The sequence below is a fragment of the Stenella coeruleoalba genome (assembly GCF_951394435.1).
Source record: "Stenella coeruleoalba genome assembly, chromosome: 17".
Taxonomy (NCBI): domain Eukaryota; kingdom Metazoa; phylum Chordata; class Mammalia; order Artiodactyla; family Delphinidae; genus Stenella; species Stenella coeruleoalba.
Genome location: NC_137163.1, coordinates 48,372,169 through 48,391,222, shown reverse-complemented (window position 1 = coordinate 48,391,222; position 19,054 = coordinate 48,372,169). Strand labels below are relative to the sequence as shown.

The window sequence follows — 19,054 nt, the reverse complement described above, 5'->3', positions numbered from 1 at the left end:
TTGAATTGTTCTCATCAATAGTACATTAAAAGTTATACAGAAAGTGCTTTCTTATAAGGAAAACCATCTAAATAGATTTCTAGCTCTTTACTTTTTATAGCACTATTGTAGAGATTATAGATCTCCAGGTAATATTTTTTAGATTGAGTTCTTCATATCATCTTATTATTATTTTTTAACATCTTTATTGGGGTATAATTGCTTTACAATGGTGTGTTAGTTTCTGCTTTATAACAAAGTGAATCAGTTATACATATACATATGTTCCTATATCTCTTCCCTCTTGCATCTCCCTCCCTCCCACCCTCCCTATCCCACCCCTCCAGGCTGTCACAAAGCACCAAGCCAATATCCCTGTGCCATGCGGCTGCTTCCCACTAGCTATCTACCTTACTACGTTTGTTAGTGTGTATATGTCCATGACTCTCTCTTGCCCTGTCACAGCTCACCCTTCCCCCTCCCCATAACCTCAAGTCCGTTCTCTAGGAGGTCTGCGTCTTTATTCCTGCCTTACCCCTAGGTTCTTCATGACATTTTTTTTTTCTTAAATTCCATATATATGTGTTAGCATACGGTATTTGTCTTTTTCTTTTTGACTTACTTCACTCTGTATGACAGACTCTAGGTCTATCCACCTCAATACAAATAGCTCAATTTCGTTTCTTTTTATGGCTGAGTAATATTCCATTGTATATATGTGCCACATCTTCTTTATCCATTCATCCGATGATGGGCACTTAGGTTGTTTCCATCTCCGGGCTATTGTAAATAGAGCTGCAATGAACATTTTGGTACATGACTCTTTTTGAATTTCGGTTTTCTCAGGGTATATGCCCAGTAGTGGGATTGCTGGGTCATATGCTAGTTCTATTTGTAGCTTTTTAAGGAACCTCCATACTGTTCTCCATAGTGGCTGAACCAATTCACATTCCCACCAGCAGTGCAAGCGTGTTCCCTTTTCTCCACACCCTCTCCAGCATTTATTGTTTCTAGATTTTTTGATGATGGCCATTCTGACTGGTGTGAGATGATATCTCATTGTAGTTTTGATTTGCATTTCTCTAATGATTAATGATGTTAAGCATTCTTTCATGTGTTTTTTGGCAGTCTGTATATCTTCTTTGGAGAAATGTCTATTTAGGTCTTCTGCCCATTTTTGGATTGGGTTGTTTGTTTTTTTGTTATTGAGCTGCATGAGCTGCTTGTAAATTTTGGAGATTAATCCTTTGTCGGTTGCTTCATTTGCAAATATTTTCTCCCATTCTGAGAGTTGTCTTTTGGTCTTGTTTATGGTTTCCTTTGCTGTGCAAAAGCTTTGAAGTTTCATTAGGTCCCATTTGTTTATTTTTGTTTTTATTTCCATTACTCTAGGAGGTGGGTCAGAAAGGATCTTGCTGTGATTTATGTCATAGAGTGTTCTGCCTATGTTTTCCTCTAAGAGTTTGATAGTTTCTGGCCTTATATTTAGGTCTTTAATCCATTTTGAGCTTATTTTTGTGTATGGTGTTAGGGAGTGATCTAATCTCATACTTTTACATGTACCTGTCCAGTTTTCCCAGCACCACTTATTGGAGAGGCTGTCCTTTCTCCACTGTACATTCCTGCCACCTTTATCAAAGATAAGGTGTCCATATGTGCGTGGGTTTATCTCTGGGCTTTCTATCCTGTTCCATTGATCTATCTTTCTGTTTTTGTGCCAGTACCATACCGTCTTGATAACTGTAGCTTTGTAGTATAGTCTGAAGTCAGGGAGCCTGATTCCTCCAGTTCCTTTTTTTGTTCTCAAGATTGCTTTGGCTCTTCGGGGTCTTTTGTGTTTCCATACAAATTGTGAAATTTTTTGTTCTAGTTCTGTGAAAAATGCCAGTGGTAGTTTGATAGGGATTGCATTGAATCTATAGATTGCTTTGGGTTGTAGAGTCATTTTCACAATGTTGATTCTTCCAATCCAAGAACATGGTATATCTCTCCATCTATTTGTATCATCTTTAATTTCTTTCATCAGTGTCTTATAATTTTCTGCATACAGGTCTTTTGTCTCTTTAGGTAGGTTTATTCCTAGATATTTTATTCTTTTTGTTGCAATGGTAAATGGGAGTGTTTTCTTGATTTCACTTTCAGATTTTTCATCATGAGTATATAGGAATGCCAGAGATTTCTGTGCATTAATTTTGTATCCTGCCACTTTACCAAATTCATTGATTAGTTCTAGTAGTTTTCTGGTAGCATCTTTAGGATTCTCTATGTATAGGATCATGTCATCTGCAAACAGTGACAGCTTTACTTCTTCTTTTCCGATTTGGATTCCTTTTATTTCCTTTTCTTCTCTGATTGCTGTGGCTAAAACTTCCAAAACTATGTTGAATAAGAGTGGTGAGAGTGGGCAACCTTGTCTTGTTCCTGATCTTAGTGGAAATGCTTTCAGTTTTTCACCATTGAGGATGATGTTTGCTATGGGCTTGTCATATATGGCCTTTATTATGTTGAGGAAAGTTCCCTCTATGCCTACTTTCTGCAGGGTTTTTATCATAAATGGGTGTTGAATTTTGTCAAAAGCTTTCTCTGCATCTATTGAGATGATCATGTGGTTTTTCTTCTTCAATTTGTTAATATGGTTTATCACATTGATAGATTTGCGTTTATTGAAGAATCCTTGCATTCCTGGAATAAACCCCACTTGATCATGGTGTATGATCCTTTGAATGTGCTGTTGGATTCTGTTTGCTAGTATTTTGTTGAGGATTTTTGCATCTATGCTCATCAGTGATATTGGCCTGTAGTTTTCTTTCTTTGTGACATCCTTGTCTGGTTTTGCTATCAAGGTGATGGTGGCCTCGTAGAAGGAGTTTGGGAGTGTTCCTCCCTCTGCTATATTTTGGAAGAGTTTGAGAAGGATAGGTGTTAGCTCTTCTCTAAATGTTTGATAGAATTCGCCTGTGAAGCCATCTGGTCCTGGGCTTTTCTTTGTTGGAAGATTTTTAATCACAGTTTCAATTTCAGTGCTTGTGATTAGTCTGTTCATATTTTCTATTTCTTCCTGATTCAGTCTTGGCAGGTTGTGCATTTCTAAGAATTTGTCCATGTCTTCCAGGTTGTCCATTTTATTGGCATAGAGTTGCTTGTAGTAATCTCTCATGATCTCTTTTATTTCTGCAGTGTCAGTTGTTATCTCTCCTTTTTCATTTCTCATTCTATTGATTTGAGTCTTCTCCCTTTTTTTCTTGATGAGTCTGGCTAGTGGTTTATCTATTTTGTTTATCTTCTCAAAGAACCAGCTTTTAGTTTTATTGATCTTTGCTATCATTTCCTTCATTTCTTTTTCATTTATTTCTGATCTGATTTTTATGATTTCTTTCCTTCTGCTAGCTTTGGGGTTTTTTTGTTCTTCTTTCTCTAATTGCTTGAGGTGCAAGGTTAGGTTGTTTATTCGAGATGTTTCCTGCTTCTTAAGGTGGGCTTGTATTGCTATAAACGTCCCCCTTAGAACTGCTTTTGCTGCATCCCACAGGTTTTGGGTCGTTGTGTCTCCATTGTCATTTGTTTCTAGGTATTTTTTTATTTCCTCTTTGATTTCTTCAGTGATCACTTCATTATTAAGTAGTGTATTGTTTAGCCTCCATGTGTTTGTATTTTTTACAGATCTTTTCCTGTAATTGATAATCCAGTCTCATGGCATTGTGGTCAGAAAAGATACTTGATACAATTTCAATTTTCTTAAATTTACCAAGGCTTGATTTGTGACCCAAGATATGATCTATCCTGGAGAATGTTCCATGAGCACTTGAGAAAAATGTGTATTCTGTTGTTTTTGGATGGAGTGTCCTATAAATATCAATTAAGTCCATCTTGTTTAATGTATCATTTAAAGCTTGTGTTTCCTTATTTATTTTCAGTTTGGATGATCTGTCCATAGGTGAAAGTGGAGTGTTTAAGTCCCCTACTCTGAATGTGTTACTGTTGATTTCCCCTTTTATGGCTGTTAGTATTTGCCTTATGTATTGAGGTGCTCCTATGTTGGGTGCATAAATATTTACAATTGTTATATCTTCTTCTTGGATCGATCCCTTGATCATTATGTAGTGTCCTTCTTTGTCTCTTTTAATAGTCCTTATTTTAAAGTCTATTTTGTCTGATATGAGAGTTGCTACTCCAGCTTTCTTTTGTTTTCCATTTGCATGGAATATCTTTTTCCATCCCCTTACTTTCAGTCTGTATGTGTCTCTAGGTCTGAAGTGGGTCTCTTGTAGACAGCATATATATGGGTCTTGTTTTTGTATCCATTCAGCTAATCTGTGTCTTTTGGTGGGAGGATTTAGTCCATTTACATTTAAGGTAATTATCGATATGTATGTTCCTATTCCCATTTTCTAAATTGTTTTGGGTTCGTTATTATAGGTCTTTTCCTTCTCTTGTGTTTCTTGCCTAGAGAAGATCCTTTAGCATTTGTTGTAAAGCTGGTTTGGTGGTGCTGAACTCTCTCAGCTTTTGCTTGTCTGTAAAGGTTTTAATTTCTCCATCAAATCTGAATGAGATCCTTGCTGGGTAGAGTAGTCTTGGCTGCAGGTTTTTCTCCTTCATCACTTTCAGTATGTCCTGCCACTCCCTTCTGGCTTGTAGGGTTTCTGCTGAGAGATCAGCTGTTAACCTTATGGGGATTCCCTTATGTGTTATTTGTTGTTTTTCCCTTGCTGCTTTTAATATGCTTTCTTTGTATTTAATTTTTGACAGTTTGATTAATATGTGTCTTGGCGTATTTCTCCTTGTATTTATCTTGTATGGGACTCTGTGCTTCCTGGACTTGATTAACTATTTCCTTTCCCATATTAGGGAAGTTTTCAACTATAATCTCTTCAAATATCTTCTCAGTCCCTTTCTTTTTCTCTTCTTCTTCTGGAACCCCTATAATTCGAATGTTGGTGCGTTTAATGTTGTCCCAGAGGTCTCTGAGACTGTCCTCAGTTCTTTTCATTCCTTTTTCTTTATTCTGCTCTGCAGTAGTTATTTCCACTATTTTATCTTCCAGGTCACTTATCCATTCTTCTGCCTCAGTTATTCTGCTATTGATCCCATCTAGAGTACTTTTAATTTCATTTATTGTGTTGTTCATTGTTGCTTGTTTCATCTTTAGTTCTTCTAGGTCCTTGTTAACTGATTCTTGCATTTTGTCCATTCTATTGTCCATTCTATCTCCAAGATTTCGGATCATCCTTACTATCATTATTCTGAATTCTTTTTCAGGTAAGCTGCCTATTTCCTCTTCATTTGTTAGGTCTGGTGCATTTTTATCTTGCTCCTTTATCTGCTGTGTGTTTTCTGTCTTCTCATTTTGCTTATCTTACTGTGTTTGGGGTCTCCTTTTTACAGGCTGCAGGTTCGTAGTTCCTGCTGTTTTTGATGTCTGTCCCCAGTGGCTAAGGTTGGTTCAGTGGGTTGTGTAGGTTTCCTGGTGGAGGGGACTAGTGCCTGTGTTGTGGTGGATGAGGCTGGATCTTGTCTCTCTAGTGGGCAGGTTCACGTCTGGTGGTGTGTTTGGGGTGTCTGTGGCCTTATTATTATTTTAGGCAGCCTCTCTGCTAATGGGTGGGGTTCTGTTCCTGTCTTGCTAGTTGTTTGGCATAGGTTGTCCAGCACTGTGGCTTGCAGGTCGTTGAGTGAAGCTGGGTGCTGGTGTTAAGATGGAGGTCTCTGGGAGATTTTCGCCGTTTGATATTATGTGGAGCTGGGAGGTCTCTTGTTGACCAGTGTCCTGAAGTTGGCTCTCCTACCTCAGAGGCAGAGCCCTGACTCCTGGCTGGAGCACCAAGAGCTTTTCATCCACACGGCTCAGAATAAAAGGGAGAAAAAGTAGAGGGAATTAGTAAAAGTATGAGGAAAGAAAGAAGGAAAGGACGGAAGGAAGGAAGGAAGGAAGAAAGAAAGAAGCAAAGAAGGAAAGAAGGAAAGAAAGGAGGGAGGGAGGGAGGAAGGAAGGAAGGAGGGAAAGAAGGAAAAAAGACAGAAAGAAGGAAGATACAGTAAAAATAAAATAAAGTATAATAAAATTATTGAATTAAAAAATTCTTATTTAGAAAAAAAAAAGGGACGGATAGCACCTTAGGACAAATGTTGGAAGCAAAGCTATACAGACAAAATCTTACACAGAAGCATACACATACACCCTCACTAAAAGAGGTAAAGGGGGAAAAATCATAAATCTTGCTGTCAGAGACCACCTCCTCAATTTGGGATGATTCGTTGTCTAAAGGAGGGAAGGAAGGAAGGAAGGAAAGAAAAGAAAGAAAAAGAAAGAACGAAGGTAAAGTATAATAACGTTATTAAAATTAAAATTGATTATTAAGAAAAATTAAAAAAAAAAACCATGGACGGATAGAACCCTAGGACAAATGGTGAAAGCAAGACTAAACAGACAAGATCTCACACAGAAGTATACACATATACATTCACAAAAAGAGGAAAAGGGAAAAAAATCATAGATCTTTCTCCTAAAGTCCACTTCCTTAATTTGGGATGATTGGTTGTCTATTCAGGTATTCCACAGATGCAGGGTATATCAAGTTGATTGTGGAGCTTTAATCCGCTGCTTCTGAGGCTGCTGGGAGAGATTTCCCTTTCTCTTCTTTGTTCTCACAGCTTCCAGGGGCTCAGCTTTGGATTTGGCCCTGCCACTGCGTGTAGGTCGCTGGAGGGCGTCTGTTTTTTGCTCAGACAGGGCGGGGTTAAAGGAGCCGCTGATTCGGGGGCTCTGGCGCACTCAGGCCGGCTGGGCGGGAGGGGCACGGCGTGGCGTGCGGGGCGGGCCTGCGGCGGCAAAGGCCAGCGTGACTTTGCACCAGCCTGAGGCCCGCTGTGCGTTCTCCCGGGGAAGTTGTCCCTGGATCCCGGGAACCTGGCAGTGGCGGGCTGCACAGGCTCCGCGGAAGAGGGGTGTGGAGAGTGACCTGTGCTCGCACACAGGCCCCTCGGTGGCGGCAGCAGCAGCCTTATCGTCTCTCGCTCGTCTCTGGGGTCCGCGCTTTCAGCCGCAGCTCGCGCCCGTCTCTGGGGTCCGCGCTTTCAGCCGCGGCTCGCACCCGTCTCTGGGGTCCGCGCTTTTAGCCGCGGTTCGCGCCCGTCTCTGGGGTTCGCGCTTTTAGCCGCGGCTCGCGCCCGTCTCTGGAGCTCCTTTAAGCAGCGTTCTTAAACCCCTCTCCTCACGCACCAGGAAACAAAGAGGGAAGAAAAAGTCTCTTGCCTCTTCGGCAGGTACAGACTTTTCCCCGGACTCCCTCCCAGCTAGCCGTGGTGCACTAACCCCTTCAGGCTGTGTTCAAGCCGCCAACCCCAGTCCTCTCCTTGCGCTCCGGCCTCAGCTCGCAGCCCCGCCCGCCCCGGCGGGTGAGCAGACAAGCCTCTCGGGCTGGTGAGTGCCGGTCGGCACCGATCCTCTGTGCGGGAATCTCCCCGCTTTGCCCTCCGCACCCGTTGCTGTGCACTCCTCCGCGGCTCCGAAGCTCCCCCCTCCGCCCCCTGCAGTCTCCGCCCACGAAGGGGCTTCCTAGTGTGTGGAAACTTTTCCTCCTTCACAGCTCCCTCCCACTGGTGCAGGTGCCGTCCCTATTCTTTTGTCTCTGTTTTTTCTTTTTTTTCTTTTGCCCTACCCAGGTACGTGGGGAGTTTCTTGCCTTTTGGGAGGTCTGAGGTCTTCTGCCAGCGTTCAGTAGGTGTTCTGTAGGAGTTGTTCCACGTGTAGATGTATTTCTGGTGTATCTGTGGGGAGGAAGGTGATCTCCGTGTCTTACTCATCCGCCATCTTCAAGGTCCCCCCATCTTATTTTTACATATAATGATAAATCTGAATTTTCTCTGTCAAAGTTCCGAGACTTCACTGGCTTGTAACTTAGCTTGTTGATTATGTGTTGTTGACTTTTCCATTTACAATGATATTTGATCCTGATAAGGATGGGGCTGGGTGGGAAGGTACATCTTAGGGCCATAAATTGGTTTTGTATAGAACTAACATAAAGATCTAAAGTCTCATCATATTTCTGCAGAACTCATGAATCATTTTATTATAATTCCATTCATTCAGGGAGTATAAAACCATTTTCAAATTGTTATTGCTAATTTGTTCATCTTCTCTTCCTTAGTCTTAGTGAGAAGAGAGCAGGCTGAATGGAAGAAAGTCATTATGACCACTGGGGCCACTAAGGTAGGCATCAGTCCCAGAGTTTTGTTTTCATCTCTCCGCTATGAATATTGGCTAATGTCTTGAGTGCTTACTTGGTGCAAATTACTTAGCCGACCATGGCAAATGGATTGTGTCATTTCATCCCCTGATAGTCATACAATTAATGTATGTATTATTATGATATCCCATAATGCATACATGGAACAGAGCCTTAGAAGTAGTTATTTGCTCACCAAAATATGGTAGATGTGGAATTTGGACTGAGGTCTGATAGACTCCTAAATCACTCCTAGTGATTTTTACCACGAAATTAAAGTTGTATACCTCTGGAGAGTAGATAGTTTCTAAAATTTCCTCAGCTCTAACGTTTTATAATTAAATTTTTGTCTGATGGCAAGCTTAACAGTTAAGATGGGTAGGAAGGAATGCCAGCCTGTTGAATGGAATTTCCCTGAAATGAGCCAGTTCACTCATTCATTCACTCAGCATGTATTGAATGTTTGCTCTGTGCAAAGGCATTTTAGGCATCACAGTGGAGTGAGCGCCCCTTCCATAGACTCTCCTGCAGCACTCAGAGAAGTCTTGGACTGGTTTGCCTGTTATGGAATGGGGCTTGGTGATAGAAGCCTGGTTTGTCCTCCACTGATAAAACTAAGACATACTCATGAGTTTATAGGCATCTTGAAGCCGTGGGATAGTAACACACATGAATCTTACCATTTTTGCCTGGGATTAATGATATAAAGGCTTTGGATTTGGGTATGGAAAAGGGGTGCAATTATGGGTGTGTTGGTTCTACATATATACGGACATCACGTGTCATCAGCCTGCAGCTACCTGCCATTCCTCACTACTCCTTCTTTTCACAAACCAAACAAGTACCTTCTTATCTCTCCTGTGGATAAGCTCTTGACAGTGGCACTAGGGCCTCCCTCAATAAGTACATCATTGGCTAAACCAGTGGTTTCTCAGATATGCTCATTGAACAACCCTTAAGGTGGATTGACATTCCACTGCCAAGAATAGAATATGGTGTTCTTTAGAAATCGGGGGGAAAAGATAGGCCACCAGATGTACTTTCTTTAATTTAAATTGTTTATATATATGAACAGTTGTTATATATGTGTATGTATACTTGTTCATATATATGAATGATTTAAAATTGAAGAGATAGATATATACACACACACATATATATATGTATATTTAAATTTTGGCTTCTGTTAGCAAGTAGTAAATTAAGTTATTAGTAGATCCATACTGCAGGGAAATAACCAATCAGATTTCATTCAATAGCTTGCTTTTTTGTAGATTTATGGTTATGATTTTATATCTGCAGGTATGTTCGCTGAAGAAAATTTTTCTGCCACTTTACACAAAATTAAATTCATTTAATACCAATGCGGCATGTCTCAAATGTCTTAATACAGTTTTAATCTTGAATCGCATCAGAAGTATGAAATTAGAAACATACCCCAAAATCATTTGAAGATATAATTACTTTCATTTCCCTTATACTTTTGAGACTTTTGAAAAACAAGTATTTAGTTGTACTTATCTGTTTCTGTCTCTCTAAGGATAGCAAACACTGAAACACAATTCTTTTTAAAACTCAGTATTGAAAATATATTGTCCAAGATGATCAAAACTAAGGAAGTGGCAAAGAAATTCAAAAATTTAAACTTTCAAAGGGTGCTTTTTTTGTGAATGTGTAGTACTTGTTCTTCTGAAGGAATTAATCTTTTTAAAAATTTAATTAACTTATTTTTTATTGAAGTATACTTGGTTTACAGCGTTGTTAATTACTGCTGTACAGCAAAGTGACTCTGTTATACATATGTATATACATTCTCTTTCATATTCTTTTCCATTATGGTTTATCACAGGATATTGAATATAGTTCCCTGTGCTATATAGTAGGACCTTGTTGTTTAGCCAATCTATATATACCAGTTTGCGTCTGCTAATCCCAAACTCCCAGTTCATCCCTCTCCCACCTGCTTCCCCCTTGGCAGCCACCAGTCTATTCTCTATGTCTCTGATTCTGTTTCTGTTTCATAGATAGGTTCATTTGTGTCATATTTTAGATTCCACATATAAGTGGTATCATGGTATCTGTCTTTCTCTTTCTGACATACTTTGCTTAGTATGATAATCTCTAGTTGCATCCATGTTGCTGCTGCAAATGGCATTATTTCATTCTTTTTTTTAATGGCTGAGTAGTATTTCACTGTATATATGTACCACATCATCTTTATCCATTCATCTGTTGATGGACATTTAGGTTGTTTCCATGTCTTGGCTGTTGTGAATATTGCTGCTGTGAAGATCTGGGTGAATGTGTCTTTTTGAATTATAGTTTGGTCTGGATATACGCCCAGGAGTGGAATTGCTGGATCATATGGTAGGTCTATTTTTAGTTTTCTGAGGAACCTCCATAGTGTTTTCCACAGTGGCTGCACCAACTTACATTCCCACCAACAGTGTTGTAGGAGGGTTCCCTTTTCTCCACACCCTCTCCAGCATATGTTATTTGTAGACTTTTTAATGATGGCCATTCTGACTGGTGTGAGGTGGTACCTCATGGTAGTTTTGATTTGCATTTCTTTAATAATTGGCAGTGTTGAGCCTCTTTTCATGTGCCTATTGGCCATCTGTATTTCTTTTTTGGAGAAATGTCTTTTTAAGTCTTCTGCCTATTTTTTTTGATTGGGTTGTTTGCTTTTATTGTCATCAAGTTATATGAGCTGTTTGTATATTTTGGAAATTAAGCCCTTGCTGGTCGCATCATTTGCAAATATTTTCTCCCATTCTGTAGATTGTCTTTTCATTTTGTTTATGGTTTCCTTTGCTGTGCAAAAGCTTGTAAGTTTGATTCGGTCCCCTTTGTTTATTTTCATTTTTATTTCTATTGTCTTGGGAGACTGACCTAAGAAAACATTGGTATGATTTATGTCAGAGAATATTTTGCCTGTGTTCTCTTCTAGAAGTTTTATGGTGTCATGTCTTATGTTTAAGTCTTTAAGACATTTTGAGTTTATTTTCGTGTATGGTAAAAGGATGTGTTCTAACTTCACTGGTTTATATAAGGCTGTCCAACTTTACCAACACCACTTGCGGAAGAGCCTGTCTCTTTCCCATTATATATTCTTGCCTCCTTTGTCAAAGATTAATTGTCAAAGATTAACTGAGATGTGGTTTTATTTCTTGGCTCTGTATTCTGTTCCATTGATCCATATGTCTGTTTTTGTGCCAATACCACGCTGTTTTGATTACTGTGACTTTGGAGTACTGTCTGAGTCTGGGGTGGCTACGCCTCCAATGTTGTTCTTTTTCTTCAGGATTGCTTTGGCAATTCTGGGTCTTTTATGGTTCTGTATGAATCTTAGGATTATTTGTTCTAATTGCGTGAAAAATGTCATGGGTAATTTGATAGGGATCGCATTAGATCTGTAGATTGCTTTGGGTAGTATGAGCATTTTAACAATGTTAATTCCTCCAACCCAAGAACATGAGATGTCTTTCCATTTCTTTGAATCATCTTCACTTTCCTTTATTAATGTCTTACAGTTCTCAGTGTATAAGTCTTTTGCCTTCTTGGTGAGGTTTATTCCTAAGTATTTTATTTTGAGGGTTGTGCTTTTAAAAGGCATTGTTTTTTTACGTTCCCTTTCCGATATTTCATTGTTGGTATAAAGAAATGCAACCAATTTCTGTATGTTAATCTTGTATTCTGCTACCTTGCTGAATTCGTTTATCAGTTGTAGTAGTTTTCATGTGGAGTTTCTAGGGTTTTCTATATATAGTATCATATCATCTGCATCTAATGACAATTTTACCTCTTCTTGAAGGAATTAATCTTGAAGTTCTACTAAGACTTTTGGGATACCTGTTTTAATGAGCCACTACTTCCTGCCTGAGATTGCACTATGCACCAGAGATTCTAGAATTAGCATAGTAAAACTAATAATGCAAACAACAACAACAAATCTTCACAAACCTTCCTTGCAAGGAAGTAAAGTCTACTGGAAAAACAGACAAGTGAAACACACATTCAAAATGGCAGTGATTCTCAAACATTTATGTGCTGAAAAATCATGACAAGCATGATAACCAGGGCAATTACTAGACCCCTTCTCCAACTGGTAAGGTGTAAGGTCCTGTACCTCTATTTTTGGTGAATGCCTCCAGGAGAGTGTGAGACAGATGTTCTCAGTTGTCGTCAACCTTTAGTGTGCATCAGATATGCCTGAGAATATTGTTAAAACACAGATTGCTGGGCTCCGGTGCCAGCGTTCTAACCAGTTCCCAGGTGTGGCTGATATTGCTGGCCCAGGGACCACATTTTGAGAACCACCTTTCAAAACTCTGCAGTATGCGGTTGTGTGTGTTGTGAATGCAGTATGCGGTTGTGTGTGTTGTGAATGAGACGGGCCCAGAGAACCAAAGGAGGGCAAAGGGACTCTGCCCTAAATTAGCCAAAGGTAACAATAGCAGCTACAATTGATTGACCCAAGAAAAAATTGTAAGAACTTTACCTGCATTTGCTCATTTAATCCTTTCAGTAAGGTACGTAGGAGCTACTTAGTGTTCCTCTTTTACAGGGGTGTCCAGAGAAGGTAACAACTTTGCCCACGTCCTAAACTGGTAAGTAACAGATTAAGAATTCAAGTCTAGGAAGTCTGATTCCAGAGCCCACACCTCTACCCTTTCTGCATGTAGAGAGGAGTAAAGGGTTGTCAGTGAAGCCTTCCTGGGGGCCCTGGCCTCTTACTTTAAATAGAAGGATGAGTGGACATAAAGATCATTATTTGTGTGTGGTGGGGGTAGGGGAGGAAGTATGAGGGCTTCCAGAAGAGCCCGCCCTCCCCATACATCTGCTATAAGCAAGTCTGATGATCAGGAGTCCGGAACATGAGTATGACTATGGGATACTGAGAAGGGTTCTAGAACCCTGAGGTTAGAGTTCTGGATCAGTTAGTAGGTAACAGAAAGTGAATGAGTGATTTACCTTACTTTCCACGGGTAGCAGGAAGTTTGGAGATAGTCCCTCTAGCTGCTGAAGGGCATCACCAGGGGACTGGGTTGCTTCGCTCTTCCAGCTTCCACATCTCTAGCACGTCCACATAGGTTCAAAGTGACCCCAGAATCTCCAATAGTGTTCCAACAATTTGGGCAGGAAGAAAGAAAAGGATAAAAAAAAGGAATTAAGTAAGAAAAAAAAGGCAGTGTCTAACTCAGAGAGCAAATTTTTTTTACCACAGATGGTCAGCAGACTTGTACTTAGATCTCATCAGCTCGGATTTTAAACTGGCCACCTTAGCCTTAAGGATAATGGGGTCTCCTAACCAGGGCTCTGATAGTAAGGAATAAGGAGAGAGTGGTACTGATTAGCAGTGCCTGCTGTCCCAATCAAATATTATCCCCAAACTATTTTTTTTATCCTATATTTTACTTTAAAGAATGGAGGGGAAACATTATGTATCTGTAAATAGCCTTTTAGAAAGGGTACAATTATATAGTTATACAACCCCCTGGAGGGCTCCTTTCTTCTAAAATCTCTTTAAAAACTGTTCAAGGTTAAGGACATTTTTATCTTAATTTAGTCACTTGCAGTCGATTATCTTGGAATGACATCCTCTCTCTGCAGATGTTCTGTCAGGCTTTAGAAGATTCTAGAAGTGGACAGAGAAGTGTTATGGTACATGTATTTGCAATATGCACGTCTTTGAAATGAAATCCATTTAGGGACCAAAAGGCATTTCATGTCTTTGCTATACATTTTCACATATTTGCCTTTCCAGAATTCCTTTGAGCAAATCTGTTAGATGTAACCCATCCGTTTCTCCCATCTGAATTCTTTATTACTAAACATTCTTCAGTATGCTCTCACTCCCCTCTGTCAAAGGCGTTTCTCTGGGTCCTCACCCTTCTCATCTCATATGTGAATGCGTATCTTAAACTGAAGCAACAGTCTGCTATGACTTCTCCATAACTTGAAGAACCCGTCTTTGTGGGAAAAAAAGTAGACTTACTAACGTAAAAGGTAAAATGCGCGCAGTATTTCTGAGAATTAAAAACTAAGATAAAAACATAAGCAATGGAAAAAACTTACAGTGGATCCTTTTCAAAGACTTTATTTTACAGAGAAGGCAACTGAGGTTTAAAGAAAAAATGTGTTAGTTAAACACTAAATAATAAACCTTAAACCTCAGTGGAGCAACACATGGACAGTTCATTTCTCACTCACTCAGGAGTGTAGTATGGACTTTGGTGGTCTGCGGGTCAGTTTTCTGCTCAGTTACTCAGGGACCCACCACCTTCATCAAGTGGCTCTACGTTTGTCCTAAAAAGGAAAGGAGAGAGGAAGCTGCAAGCTACAATTATCAACTCGTTATCCTTCAGACATAAACTCTTCAGGTCACCTCTGGTCACATTCTTTGGGATAGAACCATACCCAGATGCAAGCGGAGATGGAGAATGTTGTTCCTATCTTGATCCTAGTGATGCCTCTACAGGCTGGAGGAGCTAATTAAAGTGTAGTCAACAGCTCGTTGTTTCTGCCACAATGAGTGATTAGCCTAAGACTGGATTAATTATGTGTGGATTAATACATGTGTGTGTATATATACATTTTTTAGCATGAGTTGACACATGGAGCTTCTGCCGTATCAAAAGAGTACAAACTGCCTCTTGTTGCTTTTTCTTAATTGAAGTTGACTACTACTATCTATTTCCCTTCATTTTGCTACCTCCCCCCCGCCTTTCAGTATTATATGAAAATTCTGAAAGAAATAATTTCAAAGTTTCCAGTGCTTTTAAAGGTAATAGAATACTCAGACCTTAACAATTTTCCTGTGTGAAACTTTTGCCAGACTAAAATAGTTAACTTATGAAAAGTAAATTTAGATTGATACAAAAGAGAAAATAAGCTGATTTTTTTTCTTTTACACAAATACCCTGAGCCAGGGTAGAAAATAAATGGAAAACTGGAGGAATTTAGATCCTTTTGTTGTAAATTTAAATATTTTTAATTGTAAAAATAATACAGGCTCATTGCAGAAACTCCAAAATTGAAAGGATTTAAAGAAAAAAGGAAAAATAACTCAAAATCCCATTTCTGATAAGTCATCTCTGTAACATTTTTGAGGGTATCTTTTGAAACTTTTTTGTGACGGGGTGCATATAAATACAATGCAAGTATAAAATACCTTTAATTATTATATCAAACTACAAAACAGTTCTATAACATTTTTATTTAGTAATATAAGTATGATTACTCATCACCTAATAAAAATCTGCAGCATCATTTTTAATGGTTGAACAGCATTCTGTTATTTATTTAACCAGTCCCTACTGTTCAACATTTAGATTATTCCTGTTTTGCTCTGCTAAACAATGAGACAAGCATCCTTATTCATATGTCTTTGAGCATTTGTTTATTTCCTTAGAATGGACTTCTAGAACTTGAATGGCTGTTTGTCAGTTCTGGTACATACTGACATATTTTCTTCCAGAAAGGTTACCGTGCTTTTTATTTCTACCAAGAATTTAACATCCAGTGTGGTTTCTTACACACACTCATCAGTACCAGTATTATCAATATCAATACCAGTATTATCAAGTTTTTTAAAACTTTGTCATTCTAGTCAGTAAAATATGACACCTGAATTATTTTATTTGTATTTCTTTGATTAATAATAGCAAGGTTGAACATATTTTCATATCTTTATTGGCTGTTAATACTTTTCAGTTTGTGACTTTATGACATCCATTTTTCATCGATGTATAACAACCTTTTATATATCAATGTGTTTATTTTGTTGTTTGTTGTAAATGCAATTTTTTTCTCTTCATTTATTAATTTTTATTTTCTGTGTGTTGAACTTCTTTAATACTGTCAAGTCTATTCAAAAACTCTTTAATGAACACAACAAATGTGGAAAATCAGTCATTCTTCTGCATTTTGTAATCAATGTATTTCCTTTTGGGCAGTATGGAAATGTAGGTTCTTATTTCATCTTATGGTTGGAAAGAACCTATTCCCTCGGAAAGGGATTATAGTCTCCATGATGCAGTAATAGGAGATTTTATAGGGTAGGCAGGGTCTACAGAAGAAAAAACCCTAAATCACACTCCATTGGTGGTTGCCTTATTTATAAAAATGGCATTTGAGGTTGTGTGACTGCCATCAGGTAAGCAAAATTAATTTTTAGCATGAAATACTCCTATCAGCAAGAACAGCCTAGGATAGGCTAGCAGTAAGAAGTGAGGGGTTATGGGATTGGGGCATAGCCTCTGTTTCCTCCAATGCAGCTGGAAATTTAAACTCTGGGGCTCCTGCTTGATCCAATCAGCCCAGCTAGTGTGTGTTGCCAGGTAGGGTGAATAGACTCAGAAGTACAAGAGCTCATCCTTGGTCCCCTCTGGAAATGAGCAGAGAATACTGTGTCAAGCAGAGGTGATCAGTCCATGGTCTGGAGACTTGGATCTCCCCACATAGTCCTTAAAGTCAGGGTGAGACAAAGTGCCAATACAAATTATATTGATGACAGTATCAATGAGGTGACATTGAGTCCTTTGACCCAACGTGTGTCTGCAGTGTGCCATCCATTAGTAAATGGGCAAAGCCATTTGACAGATCTATCTGATACAGTGAATGAATCTGACACTCACATTTTGAAAACTGAAACTGTATCCATTTGTCAAGAACAGTGGCTACTTGTTCTGCTTTATTCTCCCTGGTAGATCTAGGTAACATTGCAGGCAGTAAGACGTTCCGGCATTTCACCCTGGAGTAGCCCCAAAACTGAAGAAGCTGTCTTATCAGTAGTTAGCTCCTTGTCACCAAGAATATTAAAGTAGATTTGTATGATTAGCAAATTAAAGAGACTATAGTGCCTACCACTACTGTATTCACTAAGGCACCCAAGTTATTCTAAAGAAATCCTAATAATACATTAGGACCGTTTTGAATATTTTTATTTGATTAGCCATAATCTTCTAGTTATAACATCCATCACCATTTTGACCACTGAAAGTTGGCCTTCTTTTCTTACAGCCTAGCCCTGTGGTCTTGGGCTAATCACTAACCTGCTTAGATACAATTTTCTTCTCTATGAAATGGAAACAATATTATATGCTTTGAAGGACTGCAGGAAGATGAGCTGTAATGTTTATCAACTGCCTAGTAAGTAGCCTGACCCATAATAAATACTTGGCTAATTGTAGATGTTTCATTTTTAGTTTTATTTCCAAACATTGCTCTTTACTTTTGGAACTCTAAAATTTGTTTTGAGAGTGGAGGACTTGTTGTTTGGATTCCTCCAACACACTCTGTATATTCTGTACTTCTATCCCTACATCATTTATATTAATGGAATAAATGATCTTTGGTCTGGTGATTCCAAGGTGACGAGGAGCTAAGTGGAGGTTCAGTATACACCTGGAAGTATGGATTTTCATGCCCAGTGCAAATGTGGGAAAGGCATTATTCCCACATTATAAATGGGGTAAAAACCTCCAACTTGAGGAGACTCTGGGTTGAGAGATGAGAGATTTACAGGTACTGTGTTTATCCTACAGGGTACCACAGGGGCTTTTATGTTCTGTAGCAAGAATTTGCACCTTATACCCTTGTAATTAGAAGTAAAGCATACCACATAAGTAATATCTAGTAAGCATTAGAGTTAGAATAAATACCATTATTTAACGTTTCCTTTGTGTTAAGCATTTTACAGTTACAACATATGGATGGATACTATATTGTAATGGTTAAGAGTGTAGTTTTTTGAGCTAGATAATCCTGGATTGGAATCTCATCTTTATTACCTCTTTTTTTCCTGTTTTATCAAGGTATAATTGACAAAATTGTAAGATAGTCAAAGAGTATATCATGATGATTTAATATACATATGCGTTGCAAAAGGATCCTTCCCATCACGTTAATTAATACATCTAACAGCTCATGACACCTTTTTCCTTTTTTTCTTTTTTTGGTGAGAACACTTAAGTTCTATTCTCTCAGAAAATGTTATACAATACAGTGTTATTGACTGTAGTAACTATGTTACACAGTAGATCCTCAGACCTTATTCATCCTGCAGCTGAAAGTTTGTACCCTTTTACCAGTCTTCCCCTCTTTTCCCCACCCACACCCCAGCCCCTGGCAACCAGTTTTCTACTCTCTGTTTCTATGAGTGTGGCTTTTTTTCTTTTTAGATTCCATATATAAATGATATCATTTGTATTTATCTTGTCTGGCTTATTCCATTAGCATAATGCACTCCTGTTTCATCTATATTGTCACAAATGAAAGGATCTCCTTCATTTTTTAAGGCTGAATAATATTCCATTACCTCTTAAATGAGTGACTTTTGGTACATTGTTTACACTTTCTAAGCCTCACGGTTTCTTTTCTTTAAAAAAAAATATATATATATACTAACAGGTTATTTTCTGATATGTAGAATGTTTGTTGAATCAACAAGTAATTAGTTGATCATAAATGTGACACTTAGCACTGTATTAACATTTATTAATACTCTCCCTGTTAATTTCTACAATAAATTGTATAATAAGTAACAATAATAATGGTACTAGTAGTAGTTTTAGAAAATGCATAGGATGTGCCAGGCATCATATCCTGTACTACCCTCCTTCATTTGTACCACAAGTTACATGTGGACATCATCTTCCATGTTGTTTCCTTTAGAGAAAATTGAAGCTCAGCAAGATTGAGTAGCTTGCTCCAGATGTGAACTCAGGTCTGAATCACTCCACATAGAGGTTCTTAATGACTCCATGTCTTTAATTCCACATCTGCATTTGTTTGTTGTTGTTGTTTTTAACTTTCCAAGCATCTGATCTGAAATTCCTTTCTCTGGG

General features: G+C 38.6%; 1 protein-coding gene across 6 annotated transcripts in view; it reads left to right on the top strand.

Moving 5' to 3' along the window:
• The window catches only part of LOC307175912 (uncharacterized protein), a 99,034-nt gene that overhangs the window by 9,072 nt on the left and 70,908 nt on the right, over positions 1 to 19,054 (top strand). The window contains exon 1 of one of the 6 annotated variants that reach the window (XM_079901609.1): positions 16,946 to 17,357. The exons of the other annotated variants lie outside the window; for them this stretch is intronic. Within the exon in view, the coding sequence (XP_079757735.1) occupies positions 17,291 to 17,357 (67 nt within the window). The 5' untranslated portion in view covers positions 16,946 to 17,290. Of the gene's footprint in view, positions 1 to 16,945; positions 17,358 to 19,054 lie in introns of those variants that run through there. 6 annotated transcript variants of the gene reach the window in all.